The 27,704-nt window shown below is 43.6% G+C and overlaps 1 protein-coding gene across 1 annotated transcript in view; it reads left to right on the top strand.

The window, feature by feature from the left end:
* IGSF9B (immunoglobulin superfamily member 9B) overlaps positions 1-27,704 on the top strand; it is a 92,473-nt gene that overhangs the window by 17,698 nt on the left and 47,071 nt on the right. The window contains exons 2-3 of the mRNA XM_087969822.1: positions 13,395-13,592; positions 18,516-18,662. Coding sequence (XP_087825948.1) covers positions 13,395-13,592; positions 18,516-18,662 — 345 coding nt within the window. The remainder of the gene's footprint in view (positions 1-13,394; positions 13,593-18,515; positions 18,663-27,704) is intronic.

Raw genomic sequence — 27,704 nt, 5'->3', positions numbered from 1 at the left:
GATGTGAACATTTTCAGCAGCAGTTATATCAGCTTCTGCACTATGCCCACCAACTTGCAAAATTTGGGAGGTCAAGGTGGACTAATCTATGGGCCTGATAACCTAATTGTATTGAGGAGATCTCTGGAGATCTCCACATCTGGTAGCTGATGACTTTGGAGACATTACTGTCGCTGAAGTGTGATCCACTTTTAGAATCGGCAATCAGTGAGGTTCAACTCTTTGAGGCGGCTAGCTGAGAAATGGTTCCTTATTTTGTTTGAACCTGCTTGTTCCCTTGCAGAGATTTTAACACAGTTCTTTTTTAAAAAAAATATTTGTATGTTTTTCTTTAACATACATAAGTGCTTAATATTGTCTGGGTAAATTTGCTTGTACATAATAGTAGCAGTAATAATATTATTTACTTGTACATAGTGGTATTCTTCCACCTTCTAATTTCTACCTCTATTATCTAATCATTGGTAAAACAAATCCCATGTTAAAAATATTCTGTATCTTCTTTATCCTTTAATGTTAAAGGCAGCTCTTGATTTGGGCCTAGCGCTGTGTGTGAATCCGGTCGTGGCAGTTTTTAAACCATGTATGTGTCAGGATTCCGGCAGTTAACCTAATCCTACGTAGCTTTTTCTCTGGTAATACCACACTACTAACTAGGGCATACAAAACATTTGCTAGACCAATACTCAAATACAGCTCATCAGTCTGGAACCCACATCACGTATCTTGATATTAACACAGTTGAGAAAGTCCAGAAATATTTCACAAGAGTTCTACACTCCTCTACTTGTTGCAGAATAACTTATGCTACCAGACTTGAAATTCTAGACCTAGAAAACCTAGAACTACGCCGTCTTTGGTCCGATCTAAGTGTAGTATATAAAATCATACATTGCAATGTCCTACCTGTCAATGAATACTTCAGCTTCAACCATAACAACACAAGAGCACACAATAGATACAAACTCAAAGTTAACTGCACCAAACTTGATTGCAGGAAATACGACTTCAGCAATAGAGTGGTCAATGTCTGGAATACTCTACCCGACTCTGTAGTTTCTTCCCCAAACCCCAAAAACTTTAACCTTAGACTGTCTACCATTGACCTCACCCCTTTCCTAAGAGGTCTGTAGGGGGCGTGCATAAGCGCACCAACGTGCCTACTGTCCCTGTCCTATTGTTTCTTTTATTTTTCTTATATGTACCCATTTCATGTATTCATAACTATGTATATACTTATACCTATTATCTTGTAAGCGATTGACAAATCAAATAAATAAATAATAAGTAAATAAACAAACAAACAAATAAATAAATAAATAAAATCATGAGCCTTGAGCCACATTCCCAAAACTTCAGAGAATTTATTAGAAGTTAACATGCCGGCATTTGCCTGGGCATTTGCTCCTTATGGAAATGCAGCCAGTTTTGATTCCCCCCCAAAAAAATTATAATCAGAGAATGCAGTCAGTGTCTCAGGAAGATAAATGAATGGTGTGTCTTAATATACTATGACTAGTCACTTCACTAGCTTCTTTCTCCACTTGCTATTAACTCTTCTGGCTATTAACTCTCCACTTGCTATTAACTCTTCAAAAATGTATTTGACCCCCAGCCTGCAGAATTTTAGCTGCTTGGGACTTCTTAGAAGTACATCCCCGAGATGGCAAATTAGAGAAGGTGGACTATTTTCCATCTTTTGTTTCCTGTGAACAAGTTCATAATACCTTTTCTGTGTGCCCTGTGGAACACCCTTCTCCTTACACCTGGGAGATCCCTCATCCTTTTAACCTTCCACAAGCCCCTCTCAACTTTCCTTTAACCCTCCTTAGATCCCAAAGATCCCTCATGATTGAACGTTCCACAAAACCGTGGAAGAGCTGGCTTTCCTCCCAAGATAGGCTGAAGTCAAAGCTGAAAGTTGGCCGTGTTGACTGCATCACAGCAGAAGGGTTGTGGCACCCAGTTTTTTTGTTTCCTTTTCCTTTTTATTAATTTTTATTAAACATTTTTTTCTCATATACAACATCATTTCCATTCATTGCAATGCTTCCGTGACGGTATAGATACTTTTACATAAATCTTAGCTGTCTGTACATTTATCTATATTCCTTTATCTATCTCAGTCCACTATAATATTTACCTTATTGTTCTATTGTCCTATTCTCTATTCATCTCTCTATCTATTATTTAGGTTTTTGTTTCTGTTATCATTGTACGATGTTTGGCTTGATATAACTCAGTGATGGGATTCAAAATTTTTTACTACTGGTTCTGGGGGCCTGGCTTGGTGGGCATGGCAGGGGAAGGTTACTGCAAAGTCCCATTCCCTCCCCACCCCACTAACCTGCTTTCCAGCTCCGTTGTCCTGTGCAAGGCAACCAAAGAAGACCCAGCCAATCAACTGGGACTCAGGAGGCAGAGAATAGATGGGGGCATGGCCAGTTAGAGGTGGGATTAGCCAGTTCTCCGAACTACTCAAAATTTCCGCTACCGGTTCTCCAGAACTGGTCAGAACCTGCTGAATATCACCTCTGGTTGTGCCACCCAAGTTTTTGTTTTTGTTGTTATCATTGTACAATGTTTAGCTTGATATAACTGTTGTGAGCCACCCAGAGTTGTGCTTTCAAAATGGGCTACCATGGAAAGCTGTGTTTGCCATTTAAAACACCCCCTTGTAGTTGGCACCATCCACCTCTTCCCTACAGGGAATTTCACCTGGCAGTATACAGTAGCAGAAATCCAGTATGTCTTGTTGGCTATTGGAGCAGAAGGTTCTGTGTGCCATTAGTTGGTTGTTGAGCTTGTCTTGTAGCCTTGAGTGAAATTCCAGTTGGATGCATAATTTTGTTTTGCGTGCAAGGCACCTTCCAGAAGCCCTATTTCCGGGGGGTTCCGGACTGATGGGGGAAAAATGCCTTTGGAGATGATGCTTATTCAGGTGTAACTCAAGTTCTCCTAAGAGAAAGAGGAAGAGAAGAGGAGAAGAAAAAACAAACCAACCAAAAGCTCCCTTTTCAATCCCTTTGCATTGAAAAATTATCTTGGCAAACTTTTCTGGAACACACTTAACACTTCGAGCCTTCTGCGAATCCATTTAGGGTGCCGAGTTCAGTCAAACAGGTAAAAATAGATCTCTCTTATCCTTTTTTTAGAAATCTGGGTTGAATAAAAAAAACACAATTAACTGTATCCTTCTAAAATGGATTAAAATGAAACAGGAACAAAGACATTCTGGAATCTCTTCTTAAATATAAACTAGTGATCTTCTTATCCAATACTCTGAACTGAAGTCTGTTTTTTCCAAGTAAAATAGAAAATCATGGGAAGCGTAGCTGATTCCTGAATTAAGGACTATCAATGATGCAATAGGTCATGTATTGCATTTGTTGTTGCAACAAATTATGAATATTTATGATTCTTTTGACTAAACAACATGGGTATTTTTCCGTCTGATGGGGAAAAAAACCCAGAATTTTACCTATAATTACTATCCATGGAATTGAAAACTGCTGGGCAATTTAGTTCACAGGGCAGGCGGGCTTACTTATTATTGGACTGTGGCTCATTCATTATTATCATTAATAATAACAGCAACTATTTTTCAATGTTAGGTGCTATGTACAATGAATGCAATTTAAAGCATTCACAAATATGAAATTAAACTTTCAATAATTAATGGCAGTAAAACATTCACCTCGAAGATTACATGCTCCATGCGATAAATACACCTAAACTGTTTTTCTGAGGAATTATGAGATTGTAGTCCAACAGATTTTGAAGATAGCAAGCAGGAGAAGGTTGGGCTAATAATATATGACAGGTGAGAATGTCTGTTGATAGATCGTTGGTGCCTCTTTGCATCTGTTGAAGCTTCTGAAGAAATTCCAGAGAGAATAAACTGCCCGAAAACATCTAACTTACTTCTCAGTTTCATTACTTCAGATTTTTTGGGGGGGAATAATAGTAGACACAAATGACTGTGGTGACTACATGATCTTTGTTAGCTCTTTTTGACATGTCTCCAGAAATCCATGTATTAAGAAATGGTCTTCTTTAGTCATAATGGAGAAAGAACAAGACATACAACGTGCACCTCCAAATTGTCATCCTTGGGCCAGTCCTTTCTGTAGAAGAGGAGGCTCTTATGAACCTTCTTCAGGAAAGTTACCTCTGAGTAAATTGGATTGCAGGTAATAGTTACCTGAGAACTCAAAAGGGGCATTTTTACCCCTTCTCTCTTTTAAGATAAAAGGTAACCAGAATGGAAATCAAGTTGGAATAGAAAAGACAGGAGAGAAAGAGAGAGTAAGAGAGAGAGAGACACACACACAGAGAGAAAAAGAAATAAAGAAACAAGGAAGGAAAGAAAGAGAAAGAAAGAGAGAGAGAGAGAGAGGAAGGAAGAGAAGGAAGGAAGGAAAGAGAGAGAGAGAAAGAAAAAGAAAGAAGGAAGGAAGGAAGAAGGAAAGGGAAAGAAAGACAGAGAGAGAGAAAGAAAGGAAGGAAGAAGGAAGGAAGGAAGGAAAGGGAGGAAGGAAGGGAGGAAAGATGATCTCACCCTTTTGCACAGGGAAGGACAAAAGGTTGACCTTGAATAACGGGGTTATGATCCTTTGGATCTCCTTAGATGCATCTTCTTTTGTGTGTCTGTGGGTGTGTGCATGTGCACACACACGCACACCAGGTTCTCCAATCTGTTGGCAGAAATATTATTGAAGCTGGGCTGAGTGAGTTTAGGTTTGAGGCACTGCTTGTAACTCTAGACTTTCCTCAAAACTGCTCCTGAAATGATCTCTTTCGATGGGATGGAAGGAGGTGCAATTGTGTTAAAGGCACCCAATCCATCAAGTGGCATTTGAATGAAGCTGAGAACGCCGTGCAAAAGAAGCCACACGGACTATCTATCCTTCATCTTCCTCCTTCAGGGAGACGGGGTTTGGAGGGCTGCCAAAGGCATCCTCTCTGGGTCATGCAAAAATGAAAGTTGGGTCTATCTTGCGTTCTCGATCGCTCCCATTTCTTTCTTTCTTTCTTTTTTTGTGGAAGTAGATCTCTTTCTAATTGGATGGGCAGATGTGTGTTACAGTCAGGATCTGTCCATCCTCATTTTGCTGAGTGGAGGATCTGGAGCTCCAAGGAGAGGCCCCAGGGGCCTCTTTTGGTGGTTGTGCGTACAGTGGGCATTTTTGTTACCAGGAATTTAGGCAGGGGTGGGATTCTACTGGTTCACACCTATTCGCTAGAACCAATTGTTAACATTCGAAGCAGTTTGGAGAACCGGTTGTTAGAAGAAATTACCGGGCTAATCCTGTAAGGAAGGCAGGAAGGAAACATTCTGGTGTTGTTTACAGAAACTGCCTCTCCATTAACCCTTATTACATTCTTGGCAGGACTAGACTTCCTGTCTCAGGAACGTCTCTGGAGTTAATTTCCCCTCCTTTGCTGGTACTTTGCTTGTGTGGAGGGACCATTCAAAGTTGCAGTGGCACTGAAAAAAGTGACTTATGACCATTTTTCACACTTACGACTGTTGCAGCATCCTCACAGTCACGAGAGGCCAGGCGAGGAGATGTGTGCCTCGATGTGAGTGATGTTGAGTTGGCCATGCCCAGCCAGTCACATGACCACCAAGCCACACCCACCAACTAAGCCACACCCACAGAACCAGTTGTTATAAAATTTGAATCCCACCCCTGAATTTAGGGCTCGCTTGAAGCTGTGCCCCACAAACTTGCTAATTCTGTAATACCACTTGGCATTTGAAGGAGGATGTCGTGTTCATTATCACACAATCGTGTTCCTCTGGTTAAAAATAGCACCGACTCACTCCTGAACGAGTTAAGCCCACTGCTGCTCTCGTTCGGTCCCCATTCTTTCCTTTTAATGAAACCCTGAGTAGCTCATGCAGTTAGCTTGCATGAAGGGGAAACAACTGCCTCACTCTGCAAATGCAATGCTAGGGGAAGCATCTTGGCATCAGCCAGGGGGATTATAATTTGCCGTTAGGAGAGTGATGTCATCTCTCTGGTGACAGACACAGCTTTCTAGTTTTAGAGGAAAACTATACAAACCTATGCATGGCAATAGCACTTAGATTTATACACTACTTCACAGGGCTTTACAGCTCTCTCTAAGCTTTTTACAGAGTCAGCCTCTTGCCCCCAACAATCTGGGTCCTCATTTTACCCACCTGGGAAAGAAGGAAGGCTGAGTCAATCTTGATCCTGGTGAGATTCGAACTGTCAAATTGCAGGCAACCGGCAGTTGGCAGAAGTAGCCTGCAATACTGCCCTCTAACCACTGCACCACCATGGCTCATGGTCCATGGCAGAGGATATCAAACAGTCCTTGGCATAGAGAAAGAAGTATTAGTTGTTGTGGCTCCGATTCCCGAGCCTGTGCTGTCAGAGGAAGAGGACTTGGAAGATGAGGAGGAGGAACTGGGAATGCCTTCCTCCCCAGGACCTTCCTCTCTGGCAATGCCTTCCTCCCTGATAATGCCTCAGGTTTCAGCAGACAACCGAGAGGAACAGCCTGAGATTAATCAGGAGGAAGGCATATCGGAGCAGCCCCTGACAGGGAGTCAAGAGGAAGAATGTTGGCTTGATCCTAGGCAGCGTCATAGGGAGAAACGTGAGCAGCAATGTAGGAGGCATGGGAGGGTCAGAGAGTGAGCTGAGTCATTGAGCTACACCCCACAGGGGATAAAAGTGGGTGTGTTGTCGGCTGGAACTTTGTACGGGACAAAGTTTAATCTTACTTCAGGTTTTTCGTTGTGAATGATTCTTGTGGTCTGCCTTGTAATTCTCTGTAAGTAGCTTTTTACTTGTTATCAATTCGGACTTGGCAGGCAGAGCGTGTTGGAATGCCAAGGACGTTATCAGTTCCAAAGAATTAACTCTGTGAAGTCCGAGTCAGCTTGCCTGCCTGTGTTTGTGTGAGTTTGTACTCTTTCATCTTTTGAGAAAGAAGAAAAGTGAGACAGAACAATTAGTAATACTGAAATTATTAATTTACATGGACAAAGATATATTAGTAATATTGACGTATCCGAACTGCTTTATAAATCCTCAGTAAAACCAAACCTGGAGTACTGCATCCAGTTTTGGTCACTGCTTTACAGAAAAGAAGTTGGGACTTTGGAAAAAGTGCAAAGAAGAGCAACTCAGTTGATTAAAATCCTGGAGACAAAAACATATGAAGTATGGTGGAAGGAATTGGGTCTGGCTAGTCTAGAGTAAAGAAGGACTAGGGGAGACGTGATAGCAGTGTTCCAATATCTCAGGGGCTGCCACGAAGAAGAGGGAGTCAAGCTATTCTCCAAAGTACCTGAAGGCAGGACAAGAAGCAATGGATGGAGACTAATCAAGGGGAGAAGCAACCTGGAATTAAGGAAAACTTCCTAACAGGGAGGACAATTAACCAGTGGAACAGAAGTTGCCTTCAGAAGTTATGGATGCTTCATCACTGGAGGTTTTTAAGAAGAGACTGGACAGCCACCTTGTGAAATAGTGTAGGATCTCCTACTTAAGCAATAGGTTGGGCTAGAAGACCTCCAAGGTCCCTTCCAGCTCTACTCTGATTGAAGACGTTCCTCAACCTATTCCTACTCCAAAGTACAAGAACGTAGGACTACAGGTAGTCCTTGAACTACAGCCAGTTCAAAGTTATGATGGGTCTCCCTCGGAGTTCTTAAGACCTGATCCCAAAGTTCTTCTGTAGGTCATCCTGCATCCGAAGCTAGAATGCCAGGCCTTTTCAGGAGCATCTTCTGGGCTATCATGAGATGGACGGTTTCTCATTTTATGCTGATCCATGTTCCTTCTTTCCGGTAACACTTAACTTTTGCATTAATTCCCGAAACCAACGGTTCCACCTCTTGTCAAAACAGTTGCAGACATCAGTATCCACTCCGACAGGAAATGGAATCAAAAGCACTTAAGGTCACTAGAATGGATTTTTTACCTGAGCCTTACAAGATTGCCAGGAGTATTCCCATAGGACTACGTGAGTCAAGTTGTCCACAGCATTGTCGATTTTAGGCAGACAAGGATCTCATGTGGCTTGGCGTTTGTGTGTTTGTGCACTGAGAAATCATTAAATGGGTTGCTGAATTACCGGCATCTTCCTGTCAGCTGAGCCCACAAGGAAGGGTCTCGAAATACAATCTAGTTAAGAGCCCTTTTTACACTTGGTAGTTTCTTGAGAGATGGAGGTCCTGGTGAAAGTTTGGAAATGATCAGTGAGGCCTCTAAAGCAGTGTTTCTCCACCTAAGCCATTTTAAGAGGCAAGGACTTCAACTCCCAGAATTCCTCAGCCGGTATGAGTGGCAGGGGAATTCCGGGAGTTGAAGCCCACCCATCTTCAAGCTGCCAAATTTGAGAAACACTGATCTAGGCCATGGCTACAATATGTGGGTTAATCTAACCGCCTACGGTTAGACTTAAGCATAGTGCACAACATTATCTGCTACAATGTCCTACCAGTCAATGACTACTTCAGCTTCAACCGCAACAATACAAGAGCGCACAACAGATACAAACTCAATGTAAACCGCTCCAAACTCGATTGCAGAAAGTACGACTTCAGCAACAGAGTGGTCAATGCCTGGAATGCACTATCTGACTCTGTTGTTACATCCTCAAACCCCCACTCCTTTAACCTCAAACTATCCGCTATTGACCTCACCCCATTCCTAAGAGGTCTGTAAGGGGCGTGCATAAGTGCACCATCGTGCCTACCGTCCCTGTCCTGTGGTTGACCAGTGGAAGAGAAGGGGAGGAGGGAGCCAACAACCCAAGGTCATTCCCTCTGCTCTGAGGGCTGCCATTCACATTGCAAATGCAGTGATAAGGAGACACATCCTAGGGTGGGGTAGACAAAGGAGTGAGCAGTGGCATAGGGTAGAAGGCTTGGTTGGAGAGGGGTGCTGTGAGGTGTCACCTCCCTGAATGGTCTCCTTGCTGGGCTTGTTCTTCTCTCCAGATTTTTCCCCTCGATGCTTCTTCCAACAGTCCAAGCAGAATCAGACCACTGGCATTTCAAACCCCCTCCCTCCTTTCCTTCCCCTCTCTGCTTTTTCTTCCCACCGGTATGCATCTAAGCCTTTTTCTCGGTGTAGCTTCATCAGTGTCTGGGAGCGTGCGTGTGTATGGGGAGAAAAAAGCGGGGTGTAGGGGAGAGGCGAGCAGCAATACACCTTTCTCTGGGCATTCCCACCTGTCCTTTCTCTGTCCCATCCCCGGAGGGACTTCTCGCCTCGTAAGCCTGAGTGGCCCCATCGGAGCCAGTTGCTGGTTAATGCCTTGTCTCGTGGGTGCCAAAAATAGACTCGTTGGCGGACCAGACTCCTGTTGTGGAAAAAACGGTGATGTCATCTCGGGCCAATCAGCAATAGCCCAGCAGGAGGTGGTGAATGTGATGCAAGGGAAGGGGGGGGGAGGGGGGAGAGATGAGAGGGAAGCACTTCTTCATCTTTTATCTTTTTTTGAAGCTATTTTATGGCTGGTCCGGAGCAGTCAGGAGCAAAAAAAACCTTTCCTGCAGATTGCAGTTAGAAACGGAAGATGGTTAAGGGCTAATTGAGAAAAAAAGGTCATTTAGAAATCCAGCTGCAGGACCCTGGAATCTGTCGAGAGAAATGCTGGTGTTTTTTTGCCTCCGTCCATTTTGCTCGTGGTAGGAACTAGTTGTTTGGGGAAGTGGCTGTCAACCATTTATATCTTTTGGGGCGGGGTGTGTGTGAAGTGTGATCAAGAGAGCAAAACAAACAAACAAACAAAACTCTATCCTTCCCCCAGATGTTTGATGGTTTGGACCGACACCAACGCAGTGGCTGTGTTCCCAAGTCACGTGAATAACTGAACCATGCTTTTACTTTTATTAGCTCAAATGTCACTGGTCAGTTGCTTCCTGCAACATGCACAAGCCCTTAGCAGAACACTGGGGCAGCATTGGAAATGCAGCGAGCAAACAAAGGAACCGGAGTGTGGCTTTGTGTGATGACCTGATTTGCACAATGGGTCATGATAATATTGGAGTTTCTGCAACCAAGCCATGAAGGGCTATCCCATCATAACCTCACCTAACCAACCTTGCTGGTGTGTAGTTCTCCGTAGGTTAAGTGGCTCAGCTTCTTCCAATCAACCAGCAAAATCACATCTGGTTTACTTCCTGCAAAAGAATCTATAGATTCCATATTTTACAAAGCGGGCTTACCATTGTTTGCGGCTGATGTTTGACACCCCTATATCAGGGGTGTCGAACTTGATTTCATTGAGGGCTGCATCAGGGTTGTGTTTGACTTCGGAGGGCTGGGGTGTGTGTGTGGGTGAGTGGCCATGGTGGGCGTGGCTGTGGGTGTGGCTATGGTGGGCGTGACACAGGACTCATGTTGGGGGTACCAATAGTGGCCAAGTGCTAAGGCAGGACTTCGTTGAGACCCTCCCTCACTCTCATTATAATCTTCCTTCCTTCCTTCCTTCCTTCCTTCCTTCCTTCCTTCCTTCCTTCCTTCCTTCCTTCCTTCCTTCCTTCCTTCCCCTCTTCATTCTCTTTTCCTCTTCCTTCCCATCTTCCCTTATTTTTCCTTCCTTGCTCTCTTCCCCTCTTTCCTTCTTTTTCTTTTCAAAGATTGTCAAAGATTCTGTGGTGGGTCCTGAACTCTTTTTTGCACAGAGTGAAGGACTGCCCATGGCTGAATAATGCGAAGCTCAGCCAAGAATTTTAGTTTGGGGCTAAAGATCAAAGGGAAGAGAATGGAAAGAAGGACTAGGGGTGACATGATAGCAGTGTTCCAATATCTCAGGGGTTGCCACAAAGAAGAGGGAGTCAAGCTATTCTCCAAAGCACCTGAGGGCAGGACAAGAAGCAATGGGTGGAAACTAATCAAGGAGAGAAGCAACCTAGAACTAAGGAGGAATTTCTTGAGAGTTAGAACAATTAATCCGTGGAACAACTTGCCTCCAGAAGTTATGAATGCTCCAACACTGTAAATTTTTAAGAAGGGTTTCTTGCTTGAACAGGAAGTTGGACTAGAAGACCTCCAAGGTCCCTTCCAACTCTGTTATTCTGATATTCTATTAACCCAATCCAGGCCAACCCAACCCAACTCAAGTTCTCCCTAGTGAAAAAAACAACAATGGAAATACTCAATTGGTTGGGTGACCTTTGTTCCTCAGATGTTGAGCTGCAACTTCTGGAGACTCTAACCAGTGGGTATACTGTCTGGGGCTGTTTAGAGTTGTGATCCTACAGTTTGTGAAAGATTCTACTGGAGCGGCATGATTTGTAAGCCTCTGTGCCCTTCACGCTTCAGAAGCACGAACGGAGATCTGATTTCCACATCTTAACCAAGAGAGATCCAATTTGGATCTTCAGATGGACAGGGATAGGATTCCAGGTTTTGGAGGGAATCCTGGGAGGGAGAGGCTGGAAATGGATCCTTTGGCTTTTGGATCAGTGCTGCTGAGGCATTGATTGCAACCTTAGCGGTGTCAATGACTTCCTCATCAAAGACCCTTCCAGGAATTTTTTCGGGGGGCCGTGCGTTGCCAAGTGATTGGCTCCAAAGGCAGATCAATTTCTGAATGGATGCCACCAAGGAGAAAACCACTCCCCGTAAATACTATTAGGCGAGGCAAAGACATTCAAGGAAGAATAGTAAAGGAGAAGCCACAGGGCTGTGCCTGATTCCCTCCTCCTTCCCCTTTTCTCTTCCCACCCCTCCCTGAAGTGAGAAGGAGAGAGAAAAGGGGGCGGAGGTAGGGAAAACATGCCGGAAAGTCACCTTGGAGCGATGCTGAAAACCTCCGTTCAAATGTTGCCTTGATAAGCTCTGGCGGAGACAATCTTCCCCCAGGGTGTGGGGGGCTTTGGGGACGTCTATTCCTCGCCTGGATAGAATTGTGCCCATCTTGCCTTATTTTATAAATCACATTTTTTTTTTAATGCACTAACCAGTGCACGTTCCTATAAATGCAGGAGCCTTTCTCCTCTCTGCCTCTGCGCTCCCTTTCTTCCTGAAAAGTCAGTGTCACCTTGAAGCCTAACCTGCTGTGTGTAGGGGGCACAGATGGGTTTTTCCAGGAGAGAATCGTGGAAGAGCTGCACCGAAGCATTTGTGTCTTTCTCTCCAGTTAGGGGGGAGAAAAAAAAACCACAAACCATTCAAGAGCTTTATGGAGATGACCTTGATAGAAGGATGTGAGTTGTTCAGCGGAGACAATGTGGCTTGGTTGGTTGCCCTGAAGCAAAATGAAGATACTGAAAATAGGCGGGACCCATTCAACTTTCCTGACAGGTTGATTTGTGGTCTTTTGGAACAGAATAGCAGAGTTGGAAGGGACCTTGGAGGTCTTCTATTCCAACCCCCTGCTCAAGCAGGAAAGCTAGGCAATTTCAGACAAATGGTTGTCCAATGTCTTCTTTAAAATCTCCAGTGTTGGAGCATTCACAACTTCTTGAGGCAAGTCATCCCACTGATTGATTGTTCTCACTGTTAGGAAATTTCTCCTTAGTTATATGCTGCTTCTCTCCTTGATTAGTTTCCATCCATTGCTTCTTGTCCTGCCTTCACTTCAGGTGCTTTTGAGAATAGGTCGACCCGGTCTTCCTGGATTCCTGGATCGGCCAGTTCTTTCCCAAATCTCCCCACAATGGTCAATTTAGCAATGTTAAAAAACTCTTCGGTCTTAGATAGGCTGGATCAGAGTGCTTCCAGGATCTCAGTGACTGGTTATTGGTCTAATTATTATTATCTTGGTTATTGGTCTAATCCAGTGGTGGGATTCAAAAACTTTTACCACCGGTTCAGTGGGCATGGTTTGGTGGGCATGCTTTGCAGGTGTGCACACACTTTGGGTGCACGTGCGTGCCAAGCATGCACTTTGCACAGGCACAGAGGCATTTGCTCAGGCGCAGAGGTGTTCCAACTCACCTCCTGCATGCCTACCCTCTTCCGGTTGCTTCAGCAGCTGCCGCGTGGCACTCGGGAACCCAGATGGGCGGGTGGGCCCAACCGCAGAGTGGCGAAGAGAACTGGTTCAGTCTCTGCTGCTCATCCCCACTACTGACTTGGCCGAACCGGGCCGAACCAGTAGCATACCACCACTGGTCTAATCTGTCTTTTGGGATTGTACCATACATTAAGCCATAAACCAAATAAACAGAGTTGGTACATTTGTAATCACCCAACACTTGAACAAGGTTGACATTCACCACACCAAGCAGGTTTTACCCTTGTAACTGCTAAAGTTCTAAGTGATGTGTGATGCAAGCACAATCGTTGGGTACAGCCGTAGCCATAAATAGATTTTCTTCCTGGCTTAGAGGAAACGATTGAATTTTCCCCTCTTTTTTCCCCCTTTCTCCCCCTTCCTTTTTTCCCCAGGTGCCCACGGTTTAAGAGAGGAACCCGAGTTTGTGACAGCTCGTGCTCATGAAAGCATCATCCTCAGATGTGATGTAATCCATCCACTGACGGGCCAACCCCCTCCTTATGTAGTTGAGTGGTTCAAATTTGGGGTGCCCATTCCCATCTTCATCAAGTTTGGCTTCTACCCTCCTCATGTGGATCCAGAATATGCTGGTAAGCTAAAAAAAAAAAAGTCCAAACTATTGTTGGAGTCAATTTATATGTCACCCATCTTGGCTACTTTAGGCAGCTTACAATCACTCTTTAAAAAAACAACAACCACCCATATAAAACATCAAAACTTTAAAGCAATAAATGCGAACATTAAATTTAAATGGAAAAATAATAATAAAATTGACCATGTTGGAGAGGAAGGGAGCAGAATGGAGGATGGAGGTGGGGTCTTATTTAATCCATTAGCCACCTCCTGTCAAGTTCCAAGTAATGCAACCATCATAAAATGAACTCCGAGGCATTTCAATTCCTCAAAGAAACAAGTTTATTGAGGTACACCATCTTGGCACTAACTAGTGGAAAGCCAGTACTGAAAGTTTCCCAGCTTTCCAAGTCATGACAACTAAGAGTTTCTCAATTTTCCAAAACAATATGTCACGTTGTCCAACTGGGATGTGAAATGGTTGCCTGGCGACTTCGCTTCTCCTTCCTCTGGCCAGGCAGCCGTTGGAACATGTCTGACTCATCATCCAGCTATGTTGTTTTGGCTGGAACTGCATCCACCTCAGCTCTCCCCTCTTTCAGCTCCCAAGTGTGTCAAACTGAACTCATATGAATAACCCAGATATAAACCAATCCATCTGTCATTCAAAATCCAAGAAAGAAAACCTTAGACTCCATTGTTATAGAGAAAAGGACTTTTACTGAATTTGAAGTGGTAGCATCAGAAGAAATACAAGATCTGAGGCAAAAAGCGCGAAAATTATATATAGAAAGTTACCCCATGTTCCCACCCACAATAGTTCAAACTGGCCATCCAACCTGAGGTGTGTATAATGTCATGTGGGTGCATCTTCAGGTGGCGTTTCACACGTTTGGTATGCCAAGACCTTGGCCTAGAGAGATAAGAGGCTGCATCTGTGAAGTAAGCAAGTAAGCATAGTCAACAAAACACCCCAACTTTTACAATTCACCAACTTCATCCTCCAGCACCCTTCTCTCCACAAGGCCCAATTATCCCCCCCATTTCTTTTTTTTTTTTTTTTTAAATAAATTTTATTAAATTTACAATTAAAAACATATCGACATTACATACACAAAAGGAAAAACAAAAAAAAGAACAATCGGTCTTACAAACTAGAAAGAAAAGAGAAGAGGAGATGTAAAAGAAAGAAAGAAACAAAGGAAGAGAAAGAGAAAAAAGAAAAAAAAGATGCGTTTAAAAAACAGACAATATCCTTTTTGACAGTCTGCAAGATCCAATTCTCCTACCTTAATTTGAATACACACATCTTTATCGAAATCTATGCTTAAATTACCCATTGTCCATTAAGCAGTTTATCTCTGGACTAACCAATTATACCAAGAGTTCCAATTATCGTAAAATGTTGAAGCCTCTTTGTTTTTAAGTGCTATAGTTAATTTATCCATTTCTGCACAATCACATATTTTCTGGATGACCATTTGTTCTGTAGGTGCATAGGGTGATTTCCAACACTGGGCAAACGCTAATCTGGCTGCAGTTAGGATATGAATTGTTACATATTTCATCTTTTTGGGTAAATGTTTATCAGAGATCCCTAGTAGGAAGAACTCTGGTTTGTATTCGATTTGTTCTTTGGTTATCTCCTCCAACCATTTTCTGATTTTTTGCCAATATTTCTGGGTTTCTTTGCAAGACCACCACATATGAAAGTAGGTTCCTTCTATGCTTTTACATTTCCAGCATTTTGGACTCGTGTTTGGGTTCATTTTCGCCAACCTCGAAGGGGGCAAGTGCCATCTATAAAACATTTTGTATGTATTTTCTTTATATGCTGCCGATTTTGTAATCTTAATATTTCTGTTCCAAATCTTTTCCCATTCTGATAATGTAATACTTCTTCCGACATTCCTGCTCCAGGCTATCATGTTCCCTTTGACTATCTCTTGTTCTAATTCTACTTCCAGTAAGTATTTATAGAATTTGGATATGTTCTTTTGTTTGATCCTAGAAAAATTTTATCTAAATACTGCAGTTTGTTATAAATTCCAAAGTCTTTTATATCTTGTTTGTATCTGCTATGGATTTGTATATATAACCACTGATCAATTTTAAACCCTGTTCCTGTAGTTCTTGTCGAGTTTTTAATTTCCTCATGGATCTAATAAATCTTTATATTTAATCATTTTTGTTATGTCCAAATTATTGGGATGTACCATTGCCTCCATTGTTGATAGCCAGATCGGAATTTTTAGATAGTGTTTTTGCATATTTTTTTCCAATTAATTAATAATGAGTCCCTAATGAGGTGTCTATGAAAGTAAGACTGCTTGGGTTTCCCCACTTCCCATAAGAAGGCATGCCACCCTCTCTGGAGGTCATGCCCTTCTAATGCTAAAATTCTTTGTTAAGTAAGTTCACCCAGTCTTTTATCCATAATAAGATAGCTGCCGAATAATATAATTCCCAATTTGGAAGGGCTAGACCCCTCTACTTTTCGCATCTTGTAAGGCCTTTACATTGATCCTGGGTTTTTCCCCTGCCAAATAAATTTAAGTGTGATCTTATTTAATTCTTCAAAAAAATTTTTTGACAACTTAATTGGGATTGTCTGGAATAAATAAAGAAATTTTGGTAATATATTCATTTTAATCGAGGCAATCCTGCCCAATAAGGAAAGCTGCAACTTATTCCAGGATTCTAAATCTTTCTTTGTTTGTTGAAGTAGTTTATCATAATTGTTCTCTTTGAGTGATTTACCTTGTGGTGTTAACCATATTCCTAAATATTTGACCCTTTTTGTTACCTGTATCCCCATCATTGTTTCTAATTCTTCCTTCTGGTTTTCTGTTAAATTTTTGGTCATTAATTTCGTCTTTTTTCTATTAATTTTTAATCCTGCCACTGTGCCAAATTGTTCTAATTCTTTTATTAGATTATAACCTTTTTCCATGGGTTCCTCCAAAAGAAAAACCATATCGTCAGCAAACGCTTGTAGTTTATATTCTTCTGATTTGACCCTCACTCCTCTAATTCAGAGTTTTGTCTAACCCGTGTTAAGAGTGATTCTAGGGCAAAAATGAAAAGAAGAGGTGAGAGAGGGCAGCCCTGTCAGCCCCCCCCCATTTCTATGGCAGCTGGAAAGAGACAAGAAGGATTCTTGGAGGCTGACACCCCCATCTAACCAAATTCAGGCTTGACACCTCCATCTAGCCATCTCCAAAATGATCCATTGGTACCCCAGGCCAGTTGGCACTGCCATGTCTTCAAAGTCCTTTCTGAAGGCCAAAAGGGTGGAGTGCAGATCTCACCCCAGGGGCATGACGTTCCAGAGGGCAGGAGATGTGGCTGGAAAGGCATTTCTCCTGTCAGCTGAAATTCCTTCAACGGTGGGTTTCCACAGCACATTTCTTTGGCCAGCACGGATGAGATGGACCAATCTCATTGGGTTGTGTGTGTGTGTGTGTGTGTGTGTGTGTGTGTGTGTGAAATGGTTCCTCCAGTAGTCTGGACCCATGCCGCAAAGGGCTTTAAAGACGATAACCAGCACCTTGAATTCGACCCGGAGGCAAACTGGCAATCGTGGTGGTATAACTTAACTCTCGTAGCTTCTCTCGAAGGAGATGGCTTTTAGGAAGGTGTCCGTCAGCCTGCCTCTGCTTTTGTCACCTGCCTCTGAATCTTCTCCTGCCTTTCTCATTTGGAGACTGGATCTATACTGAACTCTGCCTTTCAACAAGTCCTCCTGGCGAAAGGTGATTCCACTAAGCACCATCTTGCCTGCTGGTATCTCTGGAGCCGAAGGCTGTTCTCTAACCACCTTCTGGCTTTGCATCTGCTAAGACCATGTGCTTGACTGTCTGTCTGCTAAGGCCCCAAGCTGTCAAGAGCATCCCTGACTCCAATCCAGGAATACTAATTAGCTGATTAAGATCAGATTGTAAGGGATAAAAAAACAAACCTGCAGCTCCTTCCATCCCTCAGATACTTGAACGGCAGGACACAAGCGGATGATTTTTCAAGACTCCCTCAATCCAGCAGATGTTAGTGATGGAGAGTGGTTGGATATTTCTCTCTCTCCTGGATCTCAGAAGTGACTTGCTCCTTGATAGTATAAGCCAAAGGTGGTCTTCAGCAGGTTCTGACCGGTTCTGGAGAACTGGTAGTGGAAATTTTAAGTAGTTCGGAGAACTGGCAAATGCCACCTCTGACTGGCCCCACCCACATCTATTTTCTGCCTCCCATTGAGTCCCAGCTGATCGGCTGGGTCTTCTTTGGTTGCCATGAACAGGAGAACAGAGCTGGAAAGCAGGTTAGTGGGGTGGGGAGGGAATGGGGATTTTGCACTAACCTTCCCTTTGAGTGGGGTGGGAATGGAGGTTTTACAGTATCCTTCCCCTGCCACACCCAGCCAGCCACGGCCACCAAACCACAGCCACAGAACCAGTAGAGATTTTTTTTTGAATCTCACCACTGGTATAAGCAAGGGGAGAGACTCTTTGTATATCTGGGATTTTCCCAGACTTCCTTGCTACCAGCCATGATGGCAAAGACTGCTGAATTCTAAAAGTTTTGGAGGGCGATGCAGTTTTTCAGAACTAACATCTTTGACTCTTTCAACCATGGTGCTGCTTTTCTTCCTTACTTGAGGAAACCTGTGATAACTGAAAGAAAAAGACCATAATAACACGTAGGCTAGGGAGCACATAAAAAGTTTAATCTTCTCCTGTCTTCAGAGAAAACTTAGATGAGACTGCTTGAGTTCCAGGCATCATTTTGTCCTCAAAAGAAGGTCTCACCTGTCGCAGACGTGGGGATAAGGTTTACTCTGAAAGTCCCGTGTAGCTTCTGTGATCTTAATATTATTGTTAACCTCAGCAGAATAATGGATGTTCTCTTTCTATCTCCACTGACTTCTCTTTTTGACTGCTGTCTTACAGGCCGTGCTAGCCTACATGATAAGGCCTCTCTACGCATCGAACAGGTTCGCTCTGAAGACCAGGGCTGGTATGAATGCAAAGTACTCATGTTGGATCAGCAGTATGACACCTTCCATAATGGCAGCTGGGTTCATCTCACCGTCAACGGTGAGTAAGGGATCTTCCTTGTTCCTAAAATTCTGTTTTCTGGACTTTGGTTGGCTGTCGAATGTTTAGTGTGAACTTGGCAAATGTCTACGGCGATTCTCAATCATCCAGGTCATGCTTGTCGCAAAGGTGTTTTTTCAAGAGGCAATTGGACTTTCTGGTCATTTGCATTATTTTAGTGAGACAGATAAACCTCCACATGTCCTCAACGACCCTCTAATAGGATGCAAATGACCAGCTGTCTGCAAGGAGTATCAATCCTTCCATTCCACACCATCCAGTCAGAGCTGAAGAAGCTTCTTGGATGAGAAGCGAAATGTCTTCAAAGAAAAACCAGAAAGTCCAGTTTCCTCTGGAAAAAAAAGCACCTTTAGATGATCTTGGCAAGATTCCACTGCAGGATTTTTTTCTCTGTTCTTCTGAACACCTCGCCATTGTTGGCTTCCTAAATCTAAGCCTACCTAACCATGAGTTCGGATTAATAATGGTTGTTTATCTTGTTAATGCTGGTTTCTTGTGAGAATGCCTTTAGATAAGAATAGGGCACCAACACGTTTAGCTTCCTATTTTACACTCTCTGCCTGGCATACAACTTAGAAATTTGAAGCTTCTAGATGTTGCTTGAGATAGCTTTCCAAGATTCACACACCATTGATGGAAGTGCTACCACAGCAAGTATGCAGAAGATGACACCTTCCCAACTTTCTAGCACCTGGTATTTTTTTCCCCCTTCCCCAGGCATTAACAATGAGCAATTTGCAAAAGACCCAACCCATTTTCCTTTCTTGCTTAGAACTGTCCTAGTTCAAAAGGACGTGGCAATATTCTACATGACCATTAAAACTCCTCCGTTTCTGTACACAGATTAGCCACTTGAGCAAACGTGAAGAACGATAGGATGTTGCCAAAAGAAAGGGTGGGTTGTGTTGAATGTGTTGCCTGTTTGTTGGTACTTCTCTGGCAACGACAAAAGGAGAAAAAACAATAAACATGAGTTATGAGTTATGAATTACGCACAGATCTCTAGGCTTGATATATATATAAGTCCTGCCTCCCAGTGATATGTCTCTGCAGTAACCCTGAATGGCTACTTAAACTCTGAATCAAATGTACATTTATAGAGTAACTCAGAAGAGGTTGTAATTTTCCCATGACCCAGCTACTAAATCCCTTTTCTGATGCTCCACCGATAAGGGGTGCGTTTATGAGAATGATGTGAGAATGTCCTTCTGGAGACCAATGGATCTTCCATCAATATATCTTGCCCACTGCCTCTTCTTCCCTTCGCGTTCAGTGGATTCTCCCTTCTTAAGAAGACAAACCTGGATGGAGTTATTGTTGGTAGATCTAGGATGCTGGACTTGCTCTCCACCAAATCATAGAGATTATGGCACCACATTGGGTGAGCAGGAGAAGGTGGCTTTTAGGCATAGTCTTAATGAACATGAACCACTAATAAAGGAGGATATTTGTAACTCAAGATGGATCTGAGAGGTCTTTTGTACTCTCTGGCGCTGCTTGTTTTCTAACTAGTAGCATCATCAGTGCTAGTCTTGAGTTGCACTGATGATAGTCTGTAGAGATTCTCAGCCATCCAGGTCATGGTTGTCCCAAAGGTGCTTTTTCTGGAGGCAATTGGACTTTCTTGTTGTTTTTTTCTTTTGAAGACGCTTCACTTCTCATCCAAGAAGCTTCTTCAGCTCTGACCTGATGGTGGGGAATGGAAGGATTTATATTCCTTGCAGACAGTTGGTCATTTGCATCCTTTTAGAGGGTCATTGAGGCCACTTGGAGGTTTATCTGTGTCCTCAGGGTCATCTGAGTGGTGCTCCTGGTTCTTGTAGTCTGCAATTTTTGCCCTCTGGAAATCCATTCCTACTCCGACACCATTCCAAGAGTGCTCATCCCAAATTGTATAGCTAAAAGTCTGTAGAGATTCTCAGTCATCCAGGTCATGGTTGACCCAAAGGTGCTTTCTGGAGGCAACTGAACTTCCTTGTTTTTTTTTCTTTTTCTTTTAAAAACGTCTTGGATGAGAAGCAAAACGTCTTCAAAAAAGAAAAAGAAAAGGAAAAAAAAAAACAAGAAAGTCCAGTTGCTTCCTGAAAATGTACCTTTGGGGTAGCACTGATGATGTTACTAGTGTGAGTAATGAAATGTCTGCAAGAAACAAGCAAGCTCAGAGAGCATCAAGAACCCCCTCTTCCTCTTCCCCTTGATAAATCCAGATTCTACAGTTCGCACCTATTCGCTAGAACTGGTTGTTAATATTCTAAGCAGTTCGGAGAACTGGTTGTTAGAAGAAATCACTGGCCTAATCCTGTAAGGAAGGCAGGAAGGAAACATTCTGGTGTTGCTTACAGAAACTGCCTCTCCGTTAGCCCTTATTACATTCTTGGCAGGACTAGACTTCTTGTCTCAGGAACATCTCTGGAGCTTTTCCCCCCTCCTTTGCTGGTACTTTGCTTGTGTGGAGTGACCATTCAAAGTTACAATGGCCCTGAAAAAAGTGACTTATGACCATTTTTCACACTTACGACTGTTGCAGCATCCCCATAGTCACAAGAGGCCAGGCGAGGAGATGCGTGCCTCGATGTGAGTAATATTGAGTTGGCCACACCCAGCCAGTCACATGACCACCAAGCCATGCCCACCGAGTCACATGACTACCAAGCCACACCCACAGAACCAGTTGTTAAAAAAATTGAATCCCACCCCTGGATAAATCCCACTCCCTTCTAGCACTGATGATGTTACCTAGTTTGGGTCATGAAACGTCTGCAAGGAAACAAGCAAGAGCAGAATATGAACCAATTGTCGCCTCTTCAATAGCTCTAATCAAAGCTCAGGGAGATCAGTAGCTCTGAAATGGTGAGGAATGAAAGATGGGGATAAAGTTAAAGGGTCCTCTTGCACATATGTGCTAGGTTTTTCCGGCTCTAGGGAGCAGTGTTCATCTCCGTTTACAGAGCTGAAGAGCCAGCACTGTCCAAAGACAGCGGTCATGTGGCTGGCATGACTAAACACCGAAGGCGCATGGAACGCTGTTGCCTTCCCACCAAAGGGGTCCCTATTTTTCTACTTGCATTTTCACATGTTTTCGAACTGCTAGGTTGGTAGAAGCTGGGACAAGTAACAGGAGCTCACTGTTACGTGGTGCTAGGGATTCGAACCGCCAAACTGCCGACCTTTCTAATCAACAAGCTCAGCGTCTTTGCCACTGAGCCACCACATCCCTAGGATGGGGATACTCCAGGCCTAACTAAAACCCTTCTCTGGGAACAGGAAAAACAACAATAGCGCTTCCACAACAGCCGAGAACGATCAACCTGGGCTTGTTAACTTTTAATAGGAGCCTTGCACGCCACCAAGCAGCCCTTAATATGTATTTTTTTGAAGTATTGGCATGCTCACTGGAGCAGAGCCTCGCTCTTCATTGCAGTTTTAACCTTTCCACGGTGGCAAAGCCCTGGAGCGCTGTCTAGATGACGTTGAGGCCAGGGGTTTGCTTTAAAGACCCCCCTAGGGACGCGTAAGGCTTGGTTTTTATTTTTGATCTCACTCGATGAATCTCTAACTCATCTTTGAAACAAAGAAAATATTACCTGCAACTCATTTCAGACTTTGAAAGAGAATGGCCCAAAGATGTGGGATGAGAAAGAGCTAATTCTCTGGTTGTTTTGTTCTCTTCTTTCACCTTGACTTTTCCAGTTGTTAATGAAGATATTCAAATTTGGGTTGCCTCCACAGGCTCATCATATATTCAGTATCTGAAAGATTGGAGTTGTATCTGAGAAAAATATAAGATTCCTTAAGCTCAGATCTCAGTCATAAATATGCAAGCCATGCCTTAATATAGGTAGTCCGTACAACTACAATTTGGACCAGAATTCCTATTCCAAACAAGGGGTGAGTGAGTCATGCCCAATTGTACAACCTTTTTTTTGCCACAGTTATTAAGTAAATCACTGAAGTTAAGGGAAACAAGTTAAATAAATCAAATGAAGTTAAGATGTTGAGACTCTAGAAATAGCTCAGAGAAGAGTAACCAGGATGATTCGTGGACTGGAGGCTAAAAGATATGATGAACTGTTGCAGGAACCAGGAATGGCTAGTCGAGTGAAGAGAAGAACCATGGAAGACATGATAGGAGTCTTCCAATATTTGAGGGGCTGCCACAGAGAGGAAGGGGGTCAAGCTATTTTCCAAAGAACCTGAAGGAATAATGGATGGAAACTGAACAAGGAGAGATTCAACCTGGAAATAAGGAGAAATTTTCTGACAGGGAGAGCAGTCAACCAATAGAACAGCTTTTGCCTTTGGAAGTTGTGGGAGCTTCATCCCTGGAGGCTTTTAAGAAGAGATTGGACTGCCGTTGGTCAGAAATGGTGTAGGGTCTCCTGCTTGGGTGGGGGTTGGAATAGATGACTTACAAGGTCCCTTCCAACTCTGTTAAATCTGTTAAATCATGCACTCATTAAGTGTATCTGGCTTTCCCCATTGACTTAGCTTATCAGAAGCTGACTGAGAAGGTTGCCAATGGGGATCATTGGACCTCAGACAGCTGCATCTGTTGTAAATACATTCTGGTTGTCAAGAGACCAAAATTTGATCATGTGACCCTGGGGATGTTTCTACAGTTGTCAGTGCAAGAATCAGTTGTAAGGTTTTTTTTTTTCAGGGCTGTTGTAACTTTGAATGGTCATTATAGTTGTAAGTCAAGGACTACTTATAGATCAGATCATGGTCCCTCCAATCCAGCAGTTTGTTCTCCTAATCGCCTACCAACTGTACAAAGAAGCCCATCAGCCCATCCCAACAGGTAGTCATGCTGACATCAAAGCTAATATTTGTTGATCCACCAATTTTTCCAAGAATTGGTTCAATCCTACTGCCATGCCCCTGGTGGAGACTGACTCTGAGGGAGAGGAGGAATAGCCAACAGGGAGTGGAAGTGTGGCTCCGGAGGTTGTGGAGGAGGCTGGGGAAGGGCAGAGGCCGGCTGGGCAGTCAGAGGAGGACCCAGGCCCACCCCCTCTCCATCCTAGGGCACGCAGGGAGGAGAGGATAAGGGAGATACGTGGTCTCCTCAGGAGGAGAGGGCCTTGATCCTCTTCATGGGCTGCAGCTGTGAGAACTGAATAAGAGTTTGGGCCTGCGTACTGGCAAATGCTGGAAACAAAGCGTGTAAATATCTCAAGTTTATGGTTCCTCTCTCAGTTTGGCGTCCTTCCCAGTGTGTATTATCTATGGACATCCTCCAGCTCTTATCTTGCCTGGTTTGTATTGCTTTTTTCCTTCTTCATGTAACTGTGGGAGTTGTTTTTTTTGTCTCCCATCAAAATTCGGAAGCTTGGAAAATATTTGGAGTTTAGAAGCAAACTGAAGGAATGAAAGGGGCTTCACCTTTTTTCTGTGACTGTGTTTGTTTTGTATCCCACCCTGGGTCATCACACCTACAGAGCCAAACTACTTTTCTTGGTGGCTTCCAGATTTTCTTTGTGGATGTTTGACGATTTGCTACATTTCCAGTAGCAAAATTGCCAAATCCAGAGTGGCTCTCCCTCAACTTATTTTAAAATTGGGTCCTTCTTAAAAAAAAAAAAAAAAAGCCCACTTCTGTCCTAGTGAGACCTTGCTAAGGGGGTGAATCCTTTGATTTTTGTTTTCCTTTTGCTTACCTATGGTATACTCTTTTGAATATTTATTTGACCATGGAGTAGGGTTTCCAGGCTAAGCAGGGGTTGGACTAGAAGACCTCCAAGGTCCCTTCCAACTCTGTTATTCTAATTCTATTCTATTCTATTCTATTCTATTCTATTCTATTCTATTCTATTCTATTCCATTCCATTCCATTCCACTCCACTCCACTCCACTCCACTCCTATTCCTATTCCTATTCCTATTCCTATTCCTATTCCTATTCCTATTCCTATTCTATTCTATTCCATTCCATTCCATTCCATTCCATTCCATTCCATTCCACTCCACTCCACTCCACTCCACCCACTCCACTCCACTCCTATTCCTATTCCTATTCCTATTCCTATTCTATTCTATTCTATTCTATTCTATTCTATTCTATTCTATTCTATTCCATTCCATTCCATTCCATTCCATTCCATTCCAAAATTCATCTTCAGCATCTTTCAGCTGGTCCAAACTCAATACCTCTGCTTCCATTCAATATTTCCATATCACAAATTTTCTCCCAATTTTAATGTTGGATTTCCCCATAACAACAATTTGGCATTGGAAAACAGGTTCGAATCTCCCCCTCCCCCTCTCCCTTCCTAAAACTTTCTTATTGATGTAACAAGAGTCCCAATATGTTCAGATGGACGTACAGCCAGGGAAATGGGTGTTGCCAACACAACACAAGTCACACACAGCTTTCTAGAAGTTGCTGGTTGGTAATTCATGGTTACGGGAAGCGGTGGATGGACAATCTCCGGAGTGCAATTCTTGGCATGTAGACCTGCCTTTGGTTCCTTCTGTGTACATCAGTTGTGATGCTGTTACGCATCCCATGTTAAGTAGGTCAGTGCTTACCATCGGGATGATGACTTGATGGTAGATTCAGGATCAGAGGGTTTTATATAGAGAGGGAAGTGATTAGGTATGCAAATCCACATGTAAATGCAGAAAACCTTCAAGTAGCAAATGAAACGACACCCCACCCAGCTTCTTGGAAGCAAATCCTGTACATAGATGTGCACACCATTCAGAGAAGAGACTCCGAAATGCTCAAATCACATTCAGTGCAACTGGAAATACATTTTGTTTAATGCTTTCCCGGCTGGATAGTTGTTAGCGATGAGCGTGCCGCGCTGTGGATGTGAGATGGAAGTGAAATTCCTCAGTCTAGTGGCATTGTGCAAATGTAATAAATCAAAAGCAATGAAAACCATCTTTGTGAATTCCACCCCCCAGGAAAAGTATGCTAGAGTGGGGGAAATTCTGTAATTTTATACCATAATTAAAAACCAAGAAGGTTTCTAAGGGTTGCCAGTAATTGAAATGGAAGACTTCCTCCACTTCTCTTCTGATTAATGCAGGAAGTCCTCCATTCATTTAGAGACTGTTTGTTCTGACCCAGGCTTCCCAAGATCACGAAGCAGACTCTTCATCCTGATAAAACCTCTTTTATTTAGGTTAAAAGGAATTCCTCTCCAGCAAAGTCCCAGCAAACAGTCTTTCATGAGATTTCACAACTATAGACTTTTATCAGGCTTGGAGAGTTGCCAGGTTGATGTCTTCCAAACGCCACACTGCAGCAGCAATTACTTGGCAAGAAGTCAGGAACAGGTCTTCACCGTAATGAATTGAACTAATTGACTCCTGCAAACACCACTCCCCTTTTGCTCTTCTTTATTCCCTATGGGAGAGGCCATTCATTGTCCACCTGTGCCTTTACTCCTGAGTCGATCCTTGTTTCTTAACTGTTCCCTTCTCCTGGCAGCTCTGTGCATGCACACACTGGGAACAGGCTCCAGCTGTTCTTCTGCCTCACTGATCTCCGACTCCAAAGGTAGCTGATAACTGTCAGACAGCTCTGGCCCCATCTCTGCCTCCGACGTAGAATCCTTGTCAGAGCCTTCCCCAGACTCCAGGACTGGCCCATGTTCTTCCTCAACTTCCTCACTGTCCGAGTCTACCACCAGCTCTGCTGCCTGCTGGCGGGCCACAACACTGTTCAAAATTACAACACCATGGGAAAAATTGAGCTACAGCCCAGTCCTCACACTTATGACTGTCGCAGCATCCCCACCATCACGTGATCAAAATTTGGGAGCTTGGCGGTGTTTCTCATAGTTTCAGGCCATGTGATTCTCCATTTGCAAACTTCCCAGCCAGTTTCTGACAAGCAGAGTCAATTGGGGGAGCTGGATTCACTGAGTGACTGTGCAACCCGCTTAACAATGCCAGCGATTCGCTTAACCCTGAAATAAAAGTCACAAAACGGGGCGTGACTCATTTAAACAATTGCCTTGCTTAGCAATGGAAAATTCATGCTTCAGTTGTGGTCCCAAGTCAATGTCTCCCTGTACAATAGGACTGGCATGCTGGCTGGGGAATTCTGGGAATTGAAGTCCACATTTCGTGAAGTCGCCAAGGATGAGAAATGCTCTTGTAGGCGCAAGGGTACAATATGAGTGCAGCTATTCCTAAATTCTTTTCCCCTAAGTCAGTGTTCACCAACTTGTGGGCTGGGGACCATTGGTGGTCCGCGGGAAAATTTGGGTGGTCCGCAGAGAAATGTCCTCCCCAAAGCAATTAATCCAGGCTGCGCGGGAACACAAGGCTGCACTGCCCACATGGCCCGCCCACCAGGGCCGAGGGCAAAACTTACCTTGAGTAGAGCCACACGAGCTGGAACTGGAAGGCAAGACCAATGGCAGGGGAGGGAAATCCACCCCGGGGTGGCTTGCTAACATTGGTGGGAAAATCGACCCCATATTCCAGAGCTGCCGTAGTCACAAGACTGGCTCTTTGGTGATCCCGGAGCAGCTCCTCCAGTCCATGGCAAGCTGGTGCACCCAGGTGGAGGAGCAGCTGCTCCGGGATGACCAAAGGGCCAGTCCTGTGATTCCTGCAGCTCTGGAATATGGGACCGACTTTCTCACCAACATCAGCAAGCCACCGTCAGTCAAAATTCATTTTAGAGATCCACGGGATTTGAAATTATGAGTTTGGTGGTCCCTGAGGTCCAAAAGTTTGGCAACTTCTGCCCTAAGCAACGCAAGCTGTTTTCCTCTTCCTGGAACGAATTATGCTGACTTTAAGAAAATGGGACGGTTTTGGTACCAGGAATCTGTTCTTTTTTTTTTTCTTTCTGCCAGCTGATATTGCAGAAATGTCTCCCTCGAAAATTGGATTTAACAGCTATTTGCAATTAGGCTGGTGGTATCATAATTGTCAAGAGCTGGTTTAGTCAAAGGAGAGAGTAGTATGTGCATGGGCGTGGCTCTGCGTGTTTTGATAGCCTTTCTCGAAGAGTGAGGTTGAGTGGCCAGTGTGGGCAGAGCCTCGAATCCTCCAT

The sequence above is a fragment of the Notechis scutatus genome, chromosome 7 (assembly GCF_049901735.1).
Source record: "Notechis scutatus isolate UNSWTSFEM ecotype Mainland chromosome 7, rNotScu1.2, whole genome shotgun sequence".
NCBI classification, from domain to species: Eukaryota; Metazoa; Chordata; class Lepidosauria; order Squamata; family Elapidae; genus Notechis; species Notechis scutatus.
Note: the sequence above shows the minus strand (reverse complement) of the source record. Positions and strands in the feature narration are given on the sequence as shown.